Source organism: Biomphalaria glabrata, chromosome 5 (assembly GCF_947242115.1).
Source record: "Biomphalaria glabrata chromosome 5, xgBioGlab47.1, whole genome shotgun sequence".
NCBI classification, from domain to species: Eukaryota; Metazoa; Mollusca; class Gastropoda; family Planorbidae; genus Biomphalaria; species Biomphalaria glabrata.
Window position 1 is genome coordinate 41,935,202 of NC_074715.1, and position 22,484 is coordinate 41,957,685.

The window sequence follows — 22,484 nt, forward strand, 5'->3', positions numbered from 1 at the left end:
TTTGTCTACCAATACAAAATTATTTTTTGTTTTGTTTTTTCATAATCACATATCTCGTTTACTTGAATTGGCTTTAGATTTGGATCTAAATCTATTTCAATAATTTTTAGAGTTAGGTTGCTGATGTAGATATATGAACAACCGAGCATATGGTGAAACTGAATTTTCAATAATAATCAAACTGTCACTAGATCTAGATCTAGTCAACTTTGAACTTAGACTTAATGACTTATGATCGACTTATCTAGCTTTTAAGATAAATTAGATCTAGATTCTGTTTGTTTGTTTTACGTTTCGGATGTTCCTTCAGAGTTGAACTTGAAGATAGTTTACTTCCTAATCCAAACCTCCCGCAGGACGACGGGGGATGGGAGCGGGTAGGGTTTGAACCCGGGACCATTGATAAATCTGAACGACACTAACAGTCCAGTGCGCAAACCACACGACCAGGCAGCCATTCTATACTTTTTCTTTCCACTAATAGATAGATCTATAGTTTTTGAGACTCTAGATCTAGATTGTTATTTCCATAATTCCATACATGTAAGCTAAATAGCAGTTTTTCACCTAGATCTACTCGAGCCGATAAAAATAGTGATGTACATTATTGATTTAGAGCTAGATCTATAGGTCAGTGACATAAGCCTAGTTACATAGGTCAGATATTATGGTTTTGTAAACTAGAACTTCAGCCCTTCTCACTTTAGAGTTTATAGTCTTAAGTTCTTAAGACAGTCTAGACGTCTATAGATATCTAGATCTATATAAATCTAGACATTCTAGATCTAGATTTACTTTCTGATCTGTAGAATCTAGATCTATAGTCTAGTAAGTGTAGTTAGTGTAGTTATAAATATTACCACATATTTTAATATAATATCATATATTTTTTTATAGATTTAGATCTAATTATTTTAATAAATAATAGATCTATCATAATCTATGAAAAAGTATGATCCTATCTCTATGAATAATCAGAATTCTGAGAATATTAAATATTATGATTGAATATATCTTCATAATCTTGAATAGTTCTAGTTCTAGATTTAGTCAATTTATATTCTAATTAGAATTTAGAATAATTTAGATTTTAGATGATCTTTATTAATACTTTAATTATCTAGAGTCTAGTAATAGAAATAGAATCTAGACTCTAGTTGGAAGATTGAAATTATAATTATAATAATTAATAATATAATATAGTTACTAGACTTGACTCTAGTAGTACCCCCTCAGTTACTCAGTATTGGATTGGCACTAGTCTAGAACTAGATCTAGACTAATCTAGAGTAATTTATTTAATCCGGCTATCTGACCGGACATTACAAAAAATTTACATGAATTCGGACATTCGCGCGCTGTTTTTGTGGTCATTAATTTATAATCATTAAATTTTTTTTTTGATATATATTATATAATATGAAACTAGCGTGCTCTTTGTATAATGTGCTTGTCCATTTTCCAATGATTCTGACCCATTTCCTTCCATTTAGCTGTCTTTTTATGTAAGAAAAAAGAATTTCAAATGTGTAAGTCAGGTTGTTGTTTTTTCCTATGTTACCCGGATGACTTTACCTTTTCCTAGGGTTAAGACTATATTTTTTGGTTGGCTAAGTCTATGCTAATGAGCCCGGCAATATTTATTCTGTTTTTGGAGCTGTTTTATAATTATTTGATTCATAAGCCAAGTTGTTTGATTCCATAAAAAAAAAAATTAATAGGGTGTTTGAATTAAATTACAATTTTCTTACCAAAATTTATTTCAAACAGCCAGTTTTGGACATCAATGTTAATGATCTTATTAAATATTATTTATTTTTTTGTTGTTGTTTTTTATAGAGAATAAATGGGCAAAAGTTTGGAGTGAGCTTGGTACATTGATTGAAGTTAAATGCCTAGAGAGAACAAACTGTAATAATAAATGGCTCTAAATCAACACCAATAACAGTAAACTCAGGCGTACCTCAAGGAACAGTCTTAGGTCCACTACGAACAAAAGTCAGATTATTCGCAGACGATTGCATAATATATAGAACAATAAAAACAACACAAGATACAGAAATTTTACAAAGAGAATTAGATGAATTACAGAAATGGGAATCAAATTGGAGCATGTCTTTCCACCCAGAAAAATTTCAGTTATTAAGAGTAACAAAAAAGCTAAAACAAATTAATTCCACTTATCTTATTCATGGTAAACCAGTAACACAAACTAAAAACGCAAAATACCTAGGTGTTATAATAAATGAAAAATTGTCATGGAATCCCCATATTGATGAAACTATCAAAAAATCAAACAAAGCACTATGGTTTATTAAAAGAAATTTCTATAAATAAAATAAGAACATAAAACTAAAATGTTATTTAACCTTGGTTAGGCCAATAATAGAATATGCATCCTCTGTTTGGGACCCCCAAACTCAAGATTCTAGATGATAAGATCTAGACCTAGTCTTACTCTAGAATCTTATTATAAAATTATATTTATTATTATTATTATTTATACTTATACTATAGTATACTTACTAGATTATAGTATAGATTGTAAATAAGTACATAAATTCATAAACAGATAGGACACATAACCTCTTTCATCTATCCTAAGCCCTAAGTCTGTTGAACCTGTTAGGGGACCATGCAAGATTTTTTGACTGTCTTTCCTCTTTCACCTTGGATAGAATCTCTTCCAGTAATATGACAGGCCCCTCCATTCTTTTATGGTGTCTTCCCGTTGCTTTCATTAATAATAAGAAAAATTGGAGATTGATACTGAAGTATGAGAGACATTTAACCCTTGAAAAAACCAATATAGACTCTAAAATTGCATTGGGACATTTTGAATCAATCTTGTTGCAGATGCCCTTCACAAAAACAGTATGAAACATCTTGCTTAAAAGATGAAATGGCATCACTTAATTAAATAGTTTAGTTTTCTAAACATTGGCAAAAATGTAAAAAAAAAAAAATTGATTTATTGTTTTAAATTTCTAATACATATTTGCAGTATTAGTTTTATGAAATAGCTTAAAATGTTTTTTTTTTTAATTTATTTTTTACAGACTATGCTATTGAGAAAAGATGAAGGGCTATATATAGAAATGTGAACTTGTCATGTCAGCCTTCCAGTAAATGCTTTGGAATGAGGCAGCAATTCTTCATTTGAGTGTCAGCATGCAATTAGTTAACAGAGAAGCTTTGGTTATTCTTTGCGTGAACTACGCATTTTTTTCAGTCGTTGTACTTTCCTTTGTGTTGGTGATAATGCTTATGACAAACACATCTCAGACTCAACAAGACCTTATGACATCACTTTCCATGATGGCCTTCAGCTTCATTTTCATTGACCTTATCATTGCCAACTTTCTAGTGGAATCATTAAGACTTCAGAAAGAATTAAAAGCGATTTATCAAATCTAATAACATGTCTCTTTGTTTTCAATAGTAGCCAATATTTTCTATTTTTGCTTTTGCTATGGCAACTGCTAGCATTAAACATAGCTGTAGTTCTAAAAGCTTATCACTTGATTCTGGTGTAATGACAATTACATCAGAAGATTCTTACAAATCAGACTTTGATGACAACTCACTAACACCACTGAGCCCTAGCTCAACCTATACTGTGTCAGCAATCCCAAACATTGAACACAGCTACATTGATGCTCTGATACTTTGTCAGTGGGATAACATTCTGGGTCCTCGTCTAGACCATGTTTGGTATGTGACAGGACGGCCACAGCCCCATACAAATATCCTGAGATTTGTCACAGGTCAAGTTCTCAGCGGAGAAATTTGCAGAGATGTGCATACTAGTCAGGTTTGTTCTTTTATGAAATTGTACATTTATAAAGATTTTATGATTGACACTTTTAAATAGTTGTAGTTTTAAATAAAAGCACCAGTATTAATTTTTATGTTTTTAAACATTATTACAATTTTAATATCATCCAAAGTAAAGGAATATAATATTATTGCTGTACGTTTACTTAACCTTTATGAACATAAAAATATATGATTCTTGTTTTTCAGATATTTTACCATTTTAAAATTCAATTAAAACTTTTAGTTTTAAATTTTTGTAAGAAAATTTTTTAAAAATTTTAAAGTAAAAACCAAGGTAAAAATCATTGCTAATTCTGTATTAAATTTCAATTGTACTTAAATTCAGAAAAAAAAGTTTTAGATGCCTGTACATATGAACGTTCATGAAAATTAAACAACAAATATATATATTTCTTTATTTGAAAATTTCATATTTCTGTATAGTATTCTTTCCATTAGTCTGTTCATTGCTCTATTTAAAAAAAATTAAACAAATTTAAACATTTCTTTTTGCAGGTTGATATTAAGTTTGTTGACATTCCAGATAAAGGTGTGATAATTCCAGCGTTCATTTTCTCTGCTCAGGGCAGCCGCTGTATTTCATTACAGTCTTTAGCTCTTATCATCCCCAATTCGGAACTTACAATTTACTTGCATCAGGTCAGTTTTAAATTAGAAGTCATCTTGGAATCTAAATCATTGTGTCTAAAATAGATTTAACATTTACAAATTACTCATAAATGTAGTTTTTATACACACACAAACATTTAGAATGACTCTTCCATTCCATTCCTAAAAAAACATTTTAAAAATTGTTCTTTTTTTTACCAACAGGCTGATCTAATCCATTCTTGGTTCTCTAGAATCGTGGCAAAATTAAGAGTGCTGTGTGCTAAGGTTTGTACAATATAACGAAAATTGAAAGTGTATGTGTTACAGCTTTTAAGATATTTTATTGCTAATAGTCTTCTTACATGATAGATCCAGATACTTTGACAAAAAAAAAAGAACTTGTTCAACATTTTATTCCCTTATTCCAACAATGACAATACACCTCACTTTTTACACGCAGAACCTCACTTCCTGTCTCTCTCTCTCTCTCTCTCACCTCTGCTAACCACATAAAATAAACTGAAATGATTCAGTCTCAATACTCCATTCGCGAAATAACTTCTGGCTCCAATGAGATTTCAGAAATAATAAAACACCTCAGGAGAGATAAAAGCAAATTAATTTTCAATATAAACTGCAAAACTTTCCCTTTTCATTTTGTTGTTGTTGTAGTTGTTTGTTGTAGCTGTTTTAAATGTCTTGTTTTTTTTTAAATAAAATTTAAAGTTTATAAAAAAAGTAAATAGTTTTTATCTAAAATTTCATTTTACAACAGAAAGATTTTGGAACATCTGGCCTTGCAGACCTTTCATCTTGGCTGCTGTCTTGTCTAGAAATGCTTTCATCTTTACAAACAGTTGGGCTGCCCCCAACTATACAGGTACATATTGGACTCAATCTAGTAGAAATCCAGCAAAGAGAAGCTACTTTTGAGTAAAGTTAATATAGTGTATACTTTTATCAATTGTTAATACCTTCAAAATTAAAAAAAATTAAACAAATATCAGATCTTCTAGATCTGTTTTGATACAGTCTTAGTGGATTATCAGGATAAGAAACTTAAGTTGTTTGCTCGAATGCAATTTGTATTATGGGAAGATTAAAAACTATCTCTACTTAGATATTTAAAAAGACATTATACTTGGGACATTATAATTTCATGTCACTTTTTATAATATACAAATTGATGCTGTAATAATTATTTAGTTCTGTTTGCACATTTTTGTAGGTTCTTGCTTTAGCTTCTGATTTCATTTGATTTATGTATCTTAGAACAAAAATTGGACTACATAGCAATGCAGGGATTAGAAATGCAACACTAAATTAACATTATATTATCATGTAATAAAGAAATAGCAGGTATGATGCCCTAAGGGATCACTTGTACTATATCTGACTCAGAGATCTAAAGTTATAAAAATTTACGAAAGGAAAATCTTTTGCATAAAGCAAACATCGCTGATTAGCCTAAACATTAATGTTGTAATGATAATTAGAAAATATACAGGAGTTGTTGAAGAAAATATAGAGAAGTTATTGATCTTTAATTAGAAATTTGCGAAATATTTAAAATGTTGAACATCTATAGCCTTTATAGGTATTATTGTGAAAAATAAATTCTTTAAAAAAAGTTACCATACTTTTCTTTTTATCTCCATTATTTTAGAGCAATGACCTTGTGATAGTTCATAACTTTTGAAATAATTGATTTTTGTTTTGTTTTCAAAATCTAAAGCTGAAATATCTTTAGAACTAAACTTACAGCTTAATATAAACACAAAGCTTGTCCTGTTTTTCCCTTGACATCTTCTTAACAATTTTAGTTGTGCTCTATTTGTGCTCCTAAAGTTAAAATTATTTAAATACATTTTTATTTTTGTATCCCTTTGATTTTCTTATGCTTCAGAAAATGTGGAAGACTAAGAAATTATAATTGTTTCAAGAGTATAATAGAGGACAATTTCTTTCAGCTTAGTTACACAGCCTTCCATCCCTCCAATTCAATTGAGCAAGACTTTCTGAGATCTGTGATAGCTTCCCACTTAATGACCTTTAGCCGTAGTGTTGTGATGGGCTTGAACGATGAGAGAGTTAACATACTGGTCTATACTTTGGGCTTGTTCTGCTGGGACAGTGAGAGATTCTGCTCTAGGGCAGCTCTAAAAGGAAAGAAATGGCCTTATTACCAAGATCTTTGTGTACAGGGATGTACAAAGGTTAGAGAATAGAATCATTTTGATTGGATAATTTTGTTTTTTGTCACACATTGATATTTTTAAAAATTAATTATATATTTAAACTCTAGACAAACAAATTACATATTTTTTACATCAAGTTATATTTTTTAAAGTTTTGATTCCCCATATACATTTATTAGAAAACCTCTTATTTTCCATTTGGTTGCAATGAGCACAGAGCTCTCAAAGCTTTTCTGTTTCAGTCAAATTTTAATGGCATACTTACTATTAGTGTATGTGCTTGAGGATAGAAGCATTAAAAAAAAAAGGCTGCTAAAGTTTTAGAGAGGCAGTTACCATAATTTTTAAAAGAAAAATGAACATTGTTTAATATTTTAAAGTTTTCTATTTGCAGATAGTTTTTAAATATATAATAGCTCTCTTGATATGCTTACTCTTGGCCACCACTTAATTGTCCATTGATTAAAGGATAGGAACCTGACTTACTCACACACTTCTGTAGATAATTAATTATTTACATCTTCAATTTGTGGTCTAGCTTTGTATAAGTGGTTAAGAAGAAACGTTTAAGTAATACAGAAATTATTTTCAGTCATCCATACTCTCAGATGAATGTAACTTTGTAACTCAGTTCTTTTATAGAATATATTTTTTATTCATTTTATTTTTTATTCACAAATAATAATTAGAATAATGATAACATTCAGAGTAGGAAATATAAATCCATTACAAAGTTCATTGATACATTTGTTTGAGTCAATAAAGGAATTAATAGAATTTAATAGAATTAAAACTTCAATATACTTATATTGATACTCTTTTCATACTTAATACTAAAATATAAACTGGACTTGGAACACCTGTCCAGAACTGCCTCTGTATCTGTCACCTTAGAATGGTTGTAGATAGGTACATCTAGGGATTTGATTACTGGTAGGTAAACTTACAAATGGGATGGCTGTCTGATCTTGTGGTATGCATGCTGGACTGTTGTTCAATTGTCTCCATAGTCCTGGGTTCATACCCTGCCCACAGCCATCCCTCATCATTTTGATTTTGAAGTAGATTATCTTCAACTCTGAAGGAACATCCAAAATATAAAACAAACTAATTCCAGTCCAGTCATTTACAGACAGGATGTATTTTCATATGTTCTATGCATTGAGGTACCTTGCTCTCTCTCACTCTTCTAATGAAAGTTCTCTTGACAAAAGAAATAACTCTTAGCATAGAGTCAAGATATATTTCAACAAAATGAACTGAACTGACTATGTTCAAGAATTCCAGATGTCCAATAACTTCATAAAAGGGACAAATAGTCACACATTAGACATAAAAACCCTGTCTGATCCTTTCACTAATTAAAGCTCCCCTCCCCCTCCTTTTTTTTTTTACTCTACATAAGAACTTGTTAACCATGATATCAGAAAATCAAGGGTCATTTTCTTATTATAAATTTACTGTAAGACTGAAATGTTCTAGAGAACTAAAAATTTAGCCTTGCTCCTACAATTCACATACATGCCTTGTGATTACACCTTCCTTACTAAATACATTGAAAGTTTTGAAACTTAAATATTTTTCTTTTACATTTATACATTGCTGTGACTCTTCAGCCTGTGGAGGCTCTAATTCACTTACACTGTCATTACAATCTATACTTTTATTAATTTTGTTCAGAATCCAGATGGCTCTTACAATTTATCAGTAAGAGATTTGCTATGCAGTCAATATCCCACTACTATCATAGATGTAGAGCGAAGGGAAGTAATGCAATCCAGTTCTGTACTAGATCACCGGCGCCTCAGTTATGAAACTTTATTAGAAGAGTTAAGGGAATTGTACGAAGGTGAAGAAGGTTATGGAAACAGGTTTGTTTGATTTTTTTTTTTAACTACCAGGGTATTTTAAAATGCAATGCAATTTGTCCATTAAGTTACCTGTTAATAGTAGACAATCAATGACTCCTATTAGGATAGTAACAAAATTACATTACCAATAAAAGTGCATTTAGTTTGTAAGCAAAGTTAGTTTCTGCAAAATAGAATAAGATATTGTTATAAACCTGGTGGTGGCACAGATGGGGGTAGTGGTGTGAGTGTAGTCAGCCGACGCAAATCGCCCCAGGCCAGCGCTAGACGAGCGGTCAACCGTGACGAGTTACGACGATCGGCCGAGACGAGTGTCAACAAGAGGGTTCGGGAAGAATCGCCGTCATGAACAGAGCTCATTAGCGTCACGAGAATTGTAGTCATCTGACCACCTAGAAACATCGAGCGGCGTTCTGTCCGGTTCTAGAAGGCCAGTAGGGACCCCATATAAAGAGCGGAGGTGTCGCAGTCAAGACGGTTCAGAAAGCGGGTTCACGACAGGAGTTCAGAACACGGTCGACTACAGCACAGTTCAACGGTGTGGTTCTGTACGGAGCATTACGACGGTTCAGTGCGGAGTACTGTCAAGTACAGTTGAGACGAACGGCGTCTTGATCTTGGTCTGTGATCGAGTCCGACACAACGAGCCCAAGTGTGTGAAGTCAGTCCCGAACTGTTGAACCCAGTGCAAGCCCGGAACGAGACGGAGAGGCCAGTGCAAGACTTGATACGGCGAAACGGTGTTATCGGAGAGATATTTGTTATCGCAGAGCTATTTGTACTGTTCTACGTGCTGCCAATTGTACAGTATTGGCTGTTATTTATGGACATTAAACCTTTACGTTATTTTGGAGCCCTGACTTGTCAAGTTCTTTAAGTTGGTGGTGTATGGTGCAGTTTGCAGAGAGCCTGGATAGTGAGATTCGTAACACTGGTGTCAGAAGTGGGATAGGTTCGGAATCGGATTGGATCGGATCTACTATGGCTCGTCTGAAACTGCTGTACGAACTTGAATTTAGAGAACTGAAGGAAGAACTCCGTGGACGAAGGCTGAAGGTATATGGTAACAAGGAAACTTTACAAGCACGCCTCCGAGAAGACATGTTGGAAGAAAAAGAAGATCCGGACACATATCTTTTTGAAGTCGAACCTAACTTGCTGGAACAGCTCACCAGTAGCATGCAGCAACAGATCACCAGTACCAGTATCATGCAGAAACAGATGGCAGTTATGCTAGACGAGATGAGTGTGACATTGAAGAAGAACACCGAGGAGTTCTGTAGAGAGATTAAAAAGATGTGTACCTCAGCGAAGGAAGTGACGAGCCCCGTGGTGAAAACAATGGGCGTGGTGGAAGTAACTTTGTACGACCAAGGAGACTTGAAAGATGAAGGAGATTCACCATCGTTGGACATTGAACTATTACCCACCCAATGCTGTGAATCAATAAGCAGTAACAACGGCAATGTTGGTGAAGGTGGTACTGCCTGTGAATCCGAAGACAAGGAGTACAGACCTGAGAATCAGAAAGAGAGCGAAGAAGAGACAAGAGAAGCGGCCTATAGTCCAACAGAAGCTTGTGATGCAGCTGTACCTGATATGAGCACATCAAACAGCAAGACAGATCAAGTGAATGTTTGCTCCGCGTCCAAACATGTTGCTGAGGAACGTTTGCATGTTGAAAGTGGCCTACAAAGGTTGGACCCTACTGACGTTTGCCCAGATTCTAAGACCAGCGAGAGAAGCCCTGATGGTGATCATGAGAACCCATTGAAACCTGACGAAGCCGTTGAGAGACATATGCAAGTCAAGAGATACCAGCCAGGTACGGACCCAACAGACGTTGGTCCAGTTACCAAGACTGGAGATGAAAGTCTTGATGGCTGTCAAGAGAACCCAAGGAAGCCTGACGTTGGTCCAGCTGCTAAGACTGGAGAGGAAAGTCCTGATGGTGGTCAAGAGAATCCAAGGCAGCCTGACGTTGATGAACATTTGCAAGACGAAAGTCATCGACAAGGTCTGAAACCAACAAGCGATTGGCCCGATACTGAAACGAGAGAGAGAGGTCCTGATGAGGGTGAAGAAAGCCGAATGGAGCCTGAGGCCGAAGATGAAGTGAAGTGTTACCAACCTGCCCCACGAGCATGCCCTCCAGACAAGGCTGAAGATGATGACCTGTCCCACAATTCCCTGTCCTGTGGATTTGAAGCCCATCCCAGTCCTTCTTCGCAAAGCCCTATGAAGCCACCTCTTTGGTCAACAATCTTGGTAATCCCTGCCCTTACATCCTATACCTCTCCATGTGTCAAGTGGCTGTCCTCAGTACCGACCGACAAGAGAGCGATGCAACCACAACGTCACTGCAACAAGAGGACGATCAACTGGAGGAAAAGAAGAAGGCGGCGTTTGCGTAGTCCAACGTGCATTGTGATTCTACCAAGAAATAACTGCAGCCACATGAAGACCAACTGGCGGAGAAGAAGAAGGCTACTTTTGTTGAGTGCAACATGGATGACGATGCGACAACGACATCGATGCAACCAAATGAAGGCTAACTGGAGGAGAAGAAGAAAACGTTTTCTGAATTCAACGTGGATGGCGATGCACGCAAGACGTCCATGCAACCAGGTGAAGGCCAATTGGAGGAGAAGAAGGAAGCGACCATTGCTGACTGCAACATGGATGGCTCCATCAAGCTCAAGAGGCAAGCCAACTGCCACTGATCGACCCCCGCCTGCAGCGATGAAACTTTAAAGACAATGTCATGATGTTGATTCTGTCCGGGACGGACAGATCTAAGGAGGGGGCAGTGTTATAAACCTGGTGGTGGCACAGATGGGGGTAGTGGTGTGAGTGTAGTCAGCCGACGCAAATCGCCCCAGGCCAGCGCTAGACGAGCGGTCAACCATGACGAGTTACGACGATCGGCCGAGACGAGTGTCAACAAGAGGGTTCGGGAAGAATCGCCGTCGTGAACAGAGCTCATTAGCGTCACGAGAATTGTAGTCATCTGACCACCTAGAAACATCGAGCGGCGTTCTGTCCGGTTCTAGAAGGCCAGTAGGGACCCCATATAAAGAGCGGAGGTGTCGCAGTCAAGACGGTTCAGAAAGCGGGTTCACGACAGGAGTTCAGAACACGGTCGACTACAGCACAGTTCAACGGTGTGGTTCTGTACGGAGCATTACGACGGTTCAGTGCGGAGTACTGTCAAGTACAGTTGAGACGAACGGCGTCTTGATCTTGGTCTGTGATCGAGTCCGACACAACGAGCCCAAGTGTGTGAAGTCAGTCCCGAACTGTTGAACCCAGTGCAAGCCCGGAACGAGACGGAGAGGCCAGTGCAAGACTTGATACGGCGAAACGGTGTTATCGGAGAGATATTTGTTATCGCAGAGCTATTTGTACTGTTCTAAGTGCTGCCAATTGTACAGTATTGGCTGTTATTTATGGACATTAAACCTTTACGTTATTTTGGAGCCCTGACTTGTCAAGTTCTTTAAGTTGGTGGTGTATGGTGCAGTTTGCAGAGAGCCTGGATAGTGAGATTCGTAACAATATTTAGTAATCAATAAAAGTTAAATTATTGGATGATACACATTGCATTAAAGATATCTATGATCATTTAGTAGTATTTCCAAAATTCTTTTCTAAAATGTTAAAACATTGTTATATTTTCGGTGGCCATGCATAAAGGAGTAATCATATGTGTGTAATTAGCTGACTTACATAACACCAGACTGGGCTAGGCAAGTTGTCAACTGTGGTGAATGGTGACACTTCAGGAAATATCTGATGTGTAAAAATAACCATTACCTGTCATATCAGATATGGTCATGTGATCATCCAGAAAAGACAAGCTATGTTCCATTGATTTCAAGAATCCCTTTGGGGACCCTATAGAAAGAGAAAAGGGGTCACAGTCAAGATGGTTCAGTTCAGATTCAGAGTCACTTCACAAGTATGAGACATATGATTCAAGATCAAGTCCAAACAATGAGTCCAGTGTGAAGTCAGTCTGGAAAAGTTGAACCCAGGACAAGGCGGAGAGGCCATTAGAGTCAAAACAGTCAATGTTACATGTTGGCAATTGTACAGGATTAGCAGTGATTTATTAGACATTATAGTGCTAGTAATTTGGAGCCCTGATTTGTCAAGTTCTTTGAGTTGGAAGTGTCATGTGGTGCAGTGTTTACAGCCTGGATAGTGAGAGTCATTTCAATATTAATATTATAAGACTAGAATGACTCAAAAATATTTCCATAGAAATAGAACAGCAGACCTTCACCTGTCCCTTAGTTTGTTGAATGATTGAGGCTCCACACATGATCTGTCAATCCTTTTCTCATGCTTCTAATCCTTTGTCTTATGCCTTGAATAGAATCTATTTCATTGACAGGCCTGTCCATTCCTTTATGTTGTCTTCCCATCACTTTCTCTGTCTTCCTCTTCTTCTTTTTCCTGATACTGAGGTCCTTGTGATAGGCCATAAATTTTTGGTCTGTTTTTGACAGTGGTCAGCTGGTCATCATGAGGCCCAGTTGCCATTGTGATTCTGTTCGGTATCTCCTCATTAGTGATGTGGTCTTTGTAGGTGATACCTAGGACAGACAGACATCTGTAAACCTTAGTGATAAAGTATTTGTGTGCTAGAAATTATATTTGTGAATATTTCATTTGGTCTAACATAAGACTAATTTTCTTTGTAAATTCTAACCACAGTCCATCAAGGTTTTACCAGCCAGTTAATAGTCCTGAAAGTATAATAAAAGATTTAATTGAAGATGTAAGTCTCTACAATTTTTGTTTGATTTAAATCATTGTTGAACTATAGTTGTACAATAATTTGAATGATTTAAAATATATAAGGAAATTAAGTGTAATTCAAGAAGCTTTGAAATTGATGTAGCATTTATTCAAAATTAAATTTTGTTTTTAATACTTTTTCTTATTTAAATTCTGATTTAGACTTAAATCGAAATTCTTTTAACTTAATAATTTATAGTAAATAATGGACTTAACATTTTTTTACCCAAATTAACTAATTAAAAAATATTACAGCTCAGCAATTCAGTTAACATTAACATAAAAATGTTTGCATCCTTTTTTTGTTTTTTGAGTCTTGCTTTCTACCTCTCTCGATTAATGCATGTTTAATTTATTTTGATGTGAAGTTTGTCACTTTCTTTTGTCTTCACGAGGGAGGCTATTGTCAGATTTTTTTTCAAGCCCTTATTATTACATGTTCATAATCAAACATCTTAATATTATTATTTCTTTTAAATATAATGGCAATTTGGGTTAATATTCTTAATTGACGAAAACATGTTAAAATAAAGTATAATATTTTTTGGTTTACTCTTTTAGATTCACAAATTGCCTCCTGACTATGGTGTACGAGAAGCATATGTTCGTCATTTTATGCACTCTTTACAGCGCCGAGCATTCTGTCTTATAAAATATGTAGAAGGAGAAGTGTATGTTTTTTATTCTTCCTGTTGTACTTTGAAACTGAATTATCTTTTATAACAGTACAATATTTTTATTTAAAAAATATTATTTTTATTGTGTTCTAAATTAAATTACAAATAGTTAAGAAATTTAGATCAAAGCATGGTTTTTCTTCTAGTTCCAACTGCTAAAGAATACCTCCTGTTTTAAGTCTTTTAGCTGTCAGTCTTGCACAGAATTGATTGTTTCTGCTGTGAAGGGAACATTTTAATATTACTTTCCTTAGCCGTTGGACTTCTTAAGAATAAGACCTTGTCTTTGAGTCCAACAAAAAGGGTGGGTTTTGTAGTTCATGTGATTATGCAGACCTAGTTGCTTCCTGCATAGTTTGCCAGATCTGATGCAGACAAAACTGTTGTCTACAGGAGGTCTATGTACTCTTTTTGTTGTCTGCACCAGTCTTCAGCAAGGAATTTTTTTGAGTCTCAAATGTGTGTCCCACAAACTTAATGAAATCTCTCCGTTAAGTATTTAATTGATCCATCAATAGCCAAACATCAATCCATTGTATTTGAAATTATTTTTTTTTAAATAGTTCAAAGCTAAGTCATATCAAAGTAGTATTATTTTTTTTTCAATTCAATACCTTCAAACTGCCATTTTTATAAGATGTGTAGTTATTTCTATTTGACCATTCTCATGTACTTGCATTTATCTTACCAGTTCATATTTTCATTGTCATTAAGTTAATTCATCATTCCAATTTTCATTATCCTTTCAGGACCTCCGGGGCTCGTATCAGTGTATTATTTTTTTTTCAATTCAATACCTTCAAACTGCCATTTTTATAAGATGTGTAGTTATTTCTATTTGACCATTCTCATGTACTTGCATTTATCTTACCAGTTCATATTTTCATTGTCATTAAGTTAATTCATCATTCCAATTTTCATTATCCTTTCAGGACCTCCGGGGCTCGTATCAGTGTATTATTTTTTTTTCAATTCAATACCTTCAAACTGCCATTTTTATAAGATGTGTAGTTATTTCTATTTGACCATTCTCATGTACTTGCATTTATCTTACCAGTTCATATTTTCATTGTCATTAAGTTAATTCATCATTCCAATTTTCATTATCCTTTCAGGACCTCCGGGGCTCGTATCAGTGTCAAACGAATTAAACAGGACCTTGGACTTCAGTTGGAGGGAGATTTTCGTATTACATTGGCAGTAGCTGACAAAATGAAACCTGGCATTTACCACTATCTGCTCGGAGAAAAGAAATATGATACAGAATATCTTCCTAACCCAGCTGATGTTTTATAGCCTTAAGTTTTTTTTTATCTAATTTATAAGCTTTACAATGAAAGAGAGAGGCAACTATTTAGCTGTAGTTCTATTAAAGTCATTATAACTTGATTGTTTTTCCTGCTAAGTGCAAACAATATTCCAATCCAGATGATTTTATTTTTGTTTAATCCAGGTATCAATCATTTTTCTGTACAAAAAGAAACAGTTTATATTTAAATACCTTTTTTGAAAATTGTAAGTTAGAGCTTTTTTAATTATACTTTTTCCATATCTACTCACTAATAAAAAATTATAAACTTGCAATAAAAATGTTGAAATAATGCAGTACTAATAATTTATTGTCTCAATAATTATTTTTATTACTGCAAGATTATACATACACCTGATAAATTCAGAGAATTTCAATCCTTAATTGCCCAGAGTTTCTGATCCCCTACTAGATAGCACTGTACGCTTCAGTTTTACTGCACCTATGTTTAATGAAACTAATCATAATGTTACAATGAATTCGGTTCTTATCATGTAAAGCACACTTCATGAAACAGGTTGTCAATGTGTTAAGGCATGGGAACTATCTATGCCATGGACTACTTTGTCAACTTGTTGGGATTGACGAGAGTTGTAGTGTTTGCTTATGAACCACCAGGACCATAGGAACAAATGGTTAATAGAAAATCAGGGTCTTATCTACCCCTGTTGATTATCAGGGCCATCGCCATTTTCTTACCGGTATTTATTATGCAGTAGTATTCATTATAGTGTCCCAACATTGTGTGGGTCAATGCCAGCTTACTTGAATGTCCTTACATGTCAGTCTCAGACACTGAATTTCTGTTCTGCTCTCCACCCTCTCCCCTGCCCCATTATCTTAGAAATTATATTTAAAACATGGGAGTCCGCTGTCTAACATTTTTAAGCAAACTTTCTCTTACATTTAAGTACCATTAGTTTTTTTTGCTATAAACCTTCACATGCCCTGTTCAAATGTCCAGATATTTATTGAATACCCTCAGTTATCAGATAAACAGTGCCATTCAGCTGTTTCTTTTTTTTTATTTTGTTTTATTTTAATTTGTTTGTTTTTTTAACAGATTTTTATCTTTTCTAAATTGTTTTCTTTCCATAATATATTATATATTATTGTTGAAATGGCCTTGCAACAAGCTAATATATTTTTGTTTATTTGATTTAAAAACACAATGTGATATCAAATAATTTTCTATTTCTTTGTTTTTTCATTTCTTCCAATTGTGTGTCTGATACAATAATTTGTCATTATTCAACATTGTGAGAATATTTTGGATAGCTCAACTTTTTAAAATTATTTTATAAATTTTCTCATTCGTTTGTAAAATAAGATTGAATTCAATTCTTTAGACCAGAGGCTTATTGGATGAGCTGCTTATTCATATTGAATGCTAAAGTAACTAAATCATATCTTAGAACACATTTTACATGTCCATGTTAAAGAACTAGCAGATTATTCTTACCAGAATTATTGCTTCTTGATGTGATCCCAATAACCCTTGCCTCTGTTTTACACATCAACAGTTTGCAAGTAGTATTTTGTGATTTTTTTTTTATTACTGTTTGAACTTAGTACAGTATTACAATTTTTCACTGATTTGGTTTTTACCTTTACCTATCCCTTAGTCTATTGGACTGTTGGGGCACCATGCAAGACTCGTTGACCTTCTTTCTCCATTCTTATCCTTTTACTATATCAAATAAATGAAAAAACAACTAATCATTTTGATGCAACATTAAAATGTTATTGTGTGTCTTCATGCTTGTCCCTTCTATGCTAACTTAATATGGAAGAATATCAAGAGCAATTGTATAGGTCATACCCACGAGCCAAACTAGTATCAGGATCATTTTGTTATTACAAAGTAATTTTTTTTCTCTTGTTCATGATTTCAGCATGAAAATAACATTGAAAGCTTAGAATGAAAAAAAATTCTTTTTTTTATAAGTATTTAGTCTTTAAGTTGAAACAAAGTATTTTTTTTGTTTTGATGTACTGAGAGTGTTTGGGAATCATTAGGCCTCTACATACTACAAGTGATAAGTCATGACTTAGGGAATCATTAGGCCTCTACATACTACAAGTGATAAGTCATGACTTAGGGAATCATTAGGCCTCTACAAGTGATAAGTCATGACTTAGGGAATCATTAGGCCTCTACATACTACAAGTGATAAGTCATGACTTAGGGAATCATTAGGCCTCTACAAGTGATAAGTCATGACTTAGGGAATCATTAGGCCTCTACAAGTGATAAGTCATGACTGTTTGTGTACATTTCTTGGATGATTTTGTTGTCTAATTTTGTCTTATGTTTGAAATACACTTTTGTTCTTTTTGTTTTTTTACTTCTTGCAATTTCGCTAAAAGTTTAAATAAATAAAAATAATTTGTTGATTGTGGGATGAAGAGTTTAATTTAAACAAAAAATGGAAATATGAATTTTGGTTGTTGTTTTTTTTTTTTGTCCACTGGTTGTACATCAATCATTAGATTGTCTGAATTTCATCTTTCACTTTTCTTACACTGTAGCATACAATTTAATAAAATGCTCTATTGGCTGAATCATTTTATAACAATACTATTAGATAGATATTAGTGACATTGTGTTAAATTAATAAAATGTGATTTAATACTAAAGTAATGAATATTATTATTGTTCAACAATTGTTTACCATCTTATAATTTCAAATGCTACTACAAAATAGAAAATAATTACATCCTAAGCGAATTCATGTATCAATCTAGTCTACAATAACTCTGCTAAATCGTTGGTTTTCCTGGTTGATTCCAATTCGTACAAGTGCTCCTTCTTCCCTAGTGCTTTTAAAGCATGGAACGGGTTGCCTGAATCAGCCAGGAAAACCAATGACTTAACAGAGTTTAAGTCTCTAATTAACATAAATGACTAGATTGGCTCATGGGTACGAGTGTGACATTATCTTCTGTTAAGTAGGAACGTTTGTCATTTATAAGATAAGATAAAGATAATCATTAAAGCTACAAAGATGAAAGATGGTTTCAAAAGTTTGCTATGTACAACTCTCAAGGGCAATTTTGTTTGACACTCAAGCTGTCAGAGTGATTATTTTAAAAAGTGTATAATAATTTTTTTTTAATAACAAGTTTGTATCTAAAAATAAAAAAAAAAATCAAATGCTAAATGATTTAGATCCCTCTAGTATTTTTGTTGGTAATACTAAGCTCAGTATCTATATTATCAACGCAAAATACCACTCACTGACTGACTTCTATTCAAGAGATCTCAACTGTAAGGATTCGTATGAAATTTCGTACTAGATTCCTTTTACCGCATATGTGTTTGCAAAAAAAAAAAGCGGTTTTGACAGATTCGCTTTCTAAACGCTGCAATTTGCGAGAAACTGCTACTTTCTATCAAACCTTTGTATTTTATTTTTGGTGTTTCTCCAGAAGGCCTCTCACACCTTAAGTTTAAGACAAACTGCTCACCTCCCAGCACAGTAATCAGACTAGGCTAACTCCCTTTAATTATTTTCTTTAATATTCAAATTAAATCGCTAAATTTGATCAATCTTGCCGTATGAGCACCATAATCAAATACAGTAAGGAATTGTAAAGAATCTGGACCTAGTGACAAATGACAGTTGCAGTAAAGTGGAACAGCAGCACTGAATATAAGCCTTTTTTTTTTTTTGAAGTTACAAAATGTCTCTAAATAAACAAGGGAGACAATTAGTATAAGATTAACCAAGGCATCCCAGTGTGCTGCACCTCAAGGAAACAGGTAGACAGAGCATGATGGACGTCTGTAGACAGTAGATCTTGACACTTGCTTATTCAATGGGCACACTCCTTCCACACAAACCAGACCTTAGGTGTGCATGTGTCTTTTAAAACGTTTTACATAAATTGCGGGTCTCATTAATAGTTTAGCCTAGATCAGGGGCGTTGTCAAGTTTCTGCCATAGGGAGGGAGCATAGAGTTACTAATTTCAGTCAACTAAAACCCACGTGGAGTTTATTAGTTGTTTTAAATACATGTATGATTCAATTTAAATTATAAAATGTTTCCGTTTCGTGATCTAGTGAGAAACTAAAAATGTGTAGAGGCTACTTTGAGAATGCAAATTGAGATGAGCCCATAGGAGATTTTCTCTATTGCAATTCAAGCATAGTTTGGTCCTCAAATGACAATTCAATCAAAGTCTAGTTTGGCACAGAAACTTCGGTGATTAGCTTAGTTTTGGTCCTATTTCTGTTTCCCAGCTACTAAATGACATCTTTTGTTGGCATTTGTCATTTCGATATTCCAGAACAGGTTTTTGAGAATAACCTTAACACTTAAACGATATTACAAGCCCAGTGTCCGTTTAGTGTCAATCATTTTTTTTTTTTTTTTGTGATTTTAAACTAGGATGCCATTTTCAGGGTCTGTTAATCATTCCATAATAAAATGGACGAGAGAAATGAATATTAAAATGATCAAATCGTTCTTCCGTACAAATAAATGTAGTGAGACACCTCGGCAAAATCTCCCTAAGCATTCCTAAGAGAATCCTTATTACCTGTCAAAGGACAGTACTGCTGCAGATAAACCACAGCATCAGAACATTTCTAAGTGGACACTGTTCAAAGGACTGCAATGAATTTTGTTTCTCTTTAACGAAGCTCGACCATGACAGTGCCAGAGAATGAAAATTAATTCATTTCCATAATAATTATAAAAAAAAATAGCCTAAGAATATATCTTTATCCCTTAGGAAATGTGTGCATTACAAAAACATTACAACCGTTACAACATAGGCCTAATAAACAAGGTTACAATTACAGTTTGTGTGGAAACCCAAACTCAAAATCGGTCCCGAAGTGGTCCACTCAGGTTTCAATATTTTCAGAAAGAATATCAGAATGAAATTCTATCAAAGACAGATAAAAATGGAGAAAGAAGGTTGACCAATCTTGTGAGCCCCAACGGTCCAGCAGACCAAAGGATAGATGAAAATGAAGGTGAGGTTACATGTGAACCTGGCATATCTGATGTCATATAATGATTATCTAGTTGATTTAATTTTTTTTTTTTTTGTAAAGGCTCTCTTATTTAAAGTCTCAAGAAAGAAACAACATTTCCTAAAAAAAAAATATATTTAATTACGATTTCTAGTGTTGCAATTCAGGGAATAATATGAAAAAACTACTTATTAATTGTTGTTTAAAGATATGTTCCACTTACATGCATATTAAATAGATTTTTAAACATTTTTTAAATAATAATAATCTTTATAGTCCGCATACAATTTGTGCCTTACACCAAACAAAAAACATTACAACTTTAAGAAACCAAAGTGTACATTCACACCAGACTCACCCATAATCTACATGTGACAATGCTCATACCAGATTGTTTCTTTTACATTATTTAAAAATCTATAGAATAAAAGAATTTTGTGTCTGTTTGTCTTTGCTATCGGTGTCTTGTATCTCTTTTGTGGTGGTAAAATCACAAAATTCTGACACAAAGGGTGATTCTTTATTTCGAGGATCTTGATAGCTTAAATGTAGTAGTTAATATGATAGAACTTACTTAACTTAGCAATACATTTGTAAAAAAAAAAAAAAAAAAAAAATTAACAAAAAATCTAAAACCGTTTGCATAAATATGTTAAAAATATAGTAAATAGTCATCTCCCTTACTAAATAGCCTCTAGTTTTTGTTACTATTAATAGTAAATAGTTGTAAAAATGGTGTGTTTTTATGAAAAAACTGCTTGCATAGTTGATTTTAAAAATTATTTTTTTCGCTCTCAGAAAAGAAAAAAGTAGTCATTACATCAGAACTTTGAAAGGTCTAAAATATCATGATGTCAGAATTTCAATATCTTTTCTAGTTTACAATTTCTAAACGGGACGGACGGATGGACGGAGAGACATTCCACACAAAACTAATAGCGTGTAATCCCCTTTCGGGGGCCGATAAAAAAAACCTCAGATGACGAATTACAGATTAAAAGACAATCTTATCAAATTTTCAATGCATTTTATAATACCTCTTGCATAAAGTTCTACTAATTAATTTTAAATTTCACATACGATTTTGTATACTTCATACCCAAGTAACTAAAGAAATGAGTTTTTTTTAATGGAACAACCTAGAAGGATTAACTCACGAACAAAAAAAAAATATCTTGTATTTATATGTTTGTTTTGAGGTGTCCCGGGTTCAAATCCTGGTATAGACTGGAATTTTTAATTTCGGGATCTTTAGGGCGCTTGAGTCCACCCTGACATTCTTTGCGAGAGTATAGGTGGTTGGTCGTTGTGTTGGTCATGTGACACCCTCGTTAACCGATGGCCTCAGAGACAGTTGACCTTTACATCATCTGCGCTTTAGTTCGCAAGGTCTGAAAGGGGAACTTTACTTATATACTTATATGTTTGTTATGTTTCCGACACCGAAGACAACTGCCCCCATGGCGCCGTGGCGTGCGCTTTGGGAACTCTTACTTTGACCTTTCTTTAAATATTTTCATTGCTATTGGGCGTGTCTGAGAAAGTCACAATTTTTGTTTGTCACAGAAGTCTGCAGTTAATATCTATCATACATTCAACGGGCTGGCAGGACAACTTAATGCAATAAGCCGCAACATTTTAAGTGGCTTTATTTGTCTACCTAAAAAAAAATACTTTTTTTGTTTACACTTTGTAATAAGCAAATATATTTTACTTGTCTAGCATACATTTTACAGTTGTTGTTGTTTTTTTTTAAATATATTTTTCATTGTTGTTTCAGCTAATTTCTATTGTTAATTTTAGAGTTTCAGACATGGCGGAAAAAAATTATAAATAGAAAGCTTCTTGGTGCATCCGGTGTACAAAAAAAAATAAAAAAAAAATAAAGGAAGTGTTGATAAGCTTTGCTTTTATACATAGGATCATTTATGTGCATTTATACATGTATAGGATCATTTATGTGCATTTATACATGTATAGGATCATTTATGTTCATTTATACATGTATAGGATCATTTATGTGCATTTATACATGTATAGGATCATTTATGTTCATTTATACATGTATAGGATCATTTATGTTCATTTATACATGTATAGGATCATTTATGTTCATTTATACATGTATAGGATCATTTATGTTCATTTATACATGTATAGGATCATTTATGTTCATTTATACATGTATAGGATCATTTATGTT

General features: G+C 33.8%; 1 protein-coding gene across 3 annotated transcripts; it reads left to right on the forward strand.

The window, feature by feature from the left end:
* The first annotated feature begins 37 nt into the window (after window positions 1-37).
* On the forward strand, window positions 38-17,936 carry LOC106063562 (guanine nucleotide exchange factor C9orf72-like). Of its 3 annotated transcripts, none has more exons than XM_056029798.1 (10): window positions 38-152; window positions 3,060-3,814; window positions 4,336-4,479; window positions 4,654-4,716; window positions 5,207-5,311; window positions 6,402-6,647; window positions 8,310-8,500; window positions 13,223-13,286; window positions 13,868-13,977; window positions 15,099-17,936. In XM_056029798.1, exons 2-10 carry the CDS (start codon window positions 3,473-3,475, stop codon window positions 15,277-15,279), a joined length of 1,446 nt encoding a protein of 481 aa, XP_055885773.1. In that variant the 5' UTR covers window positions 38-152; window positions 3,060-3,472; the 3' UTR covers window positions 15,280-17,936. The 3 variants fall into 3 exon arrangements, with proteins under 3 accessions (XP_055885773.1, XP_055885772.1, XP_055885774.1); XM_056029797.1 differs by lacking the exon at window positions 38-152 and adding an exon at window positions 669-828; XM_056029799.1 differs by lacking the exons at window positions 38-152; window positions 15,099-17,936 and adding exons at window positions 669-828; window positions 14,733-14,817.
* Window positions 17,937-22,484: the final 4,548 nt, after the last annotated feature.

Coding starts and splice junctions, on each gene's coding strand:
- LOC106063562 (XM_056029798.1), top strand. CDS start 3,473: ATGGCAACTGCTAGCATTAAACATAGCTGTAGTTCTAAAAGCTTATCA. Junction 13,287..13,867: donor TAAAAGATTTAATTGAAGAT/GTAAGTCTCTAC, acceptor TTACTCTTTTAG/ATTCACAAATTGCCTCCTGA. Junction 13,978..15,098: donor AAATATGTAGAAGGAGAAGT/GTATGTTTTTTA, acceptor TTATCCTTTCAG/GACCTCCGGGGCTCGTATCA.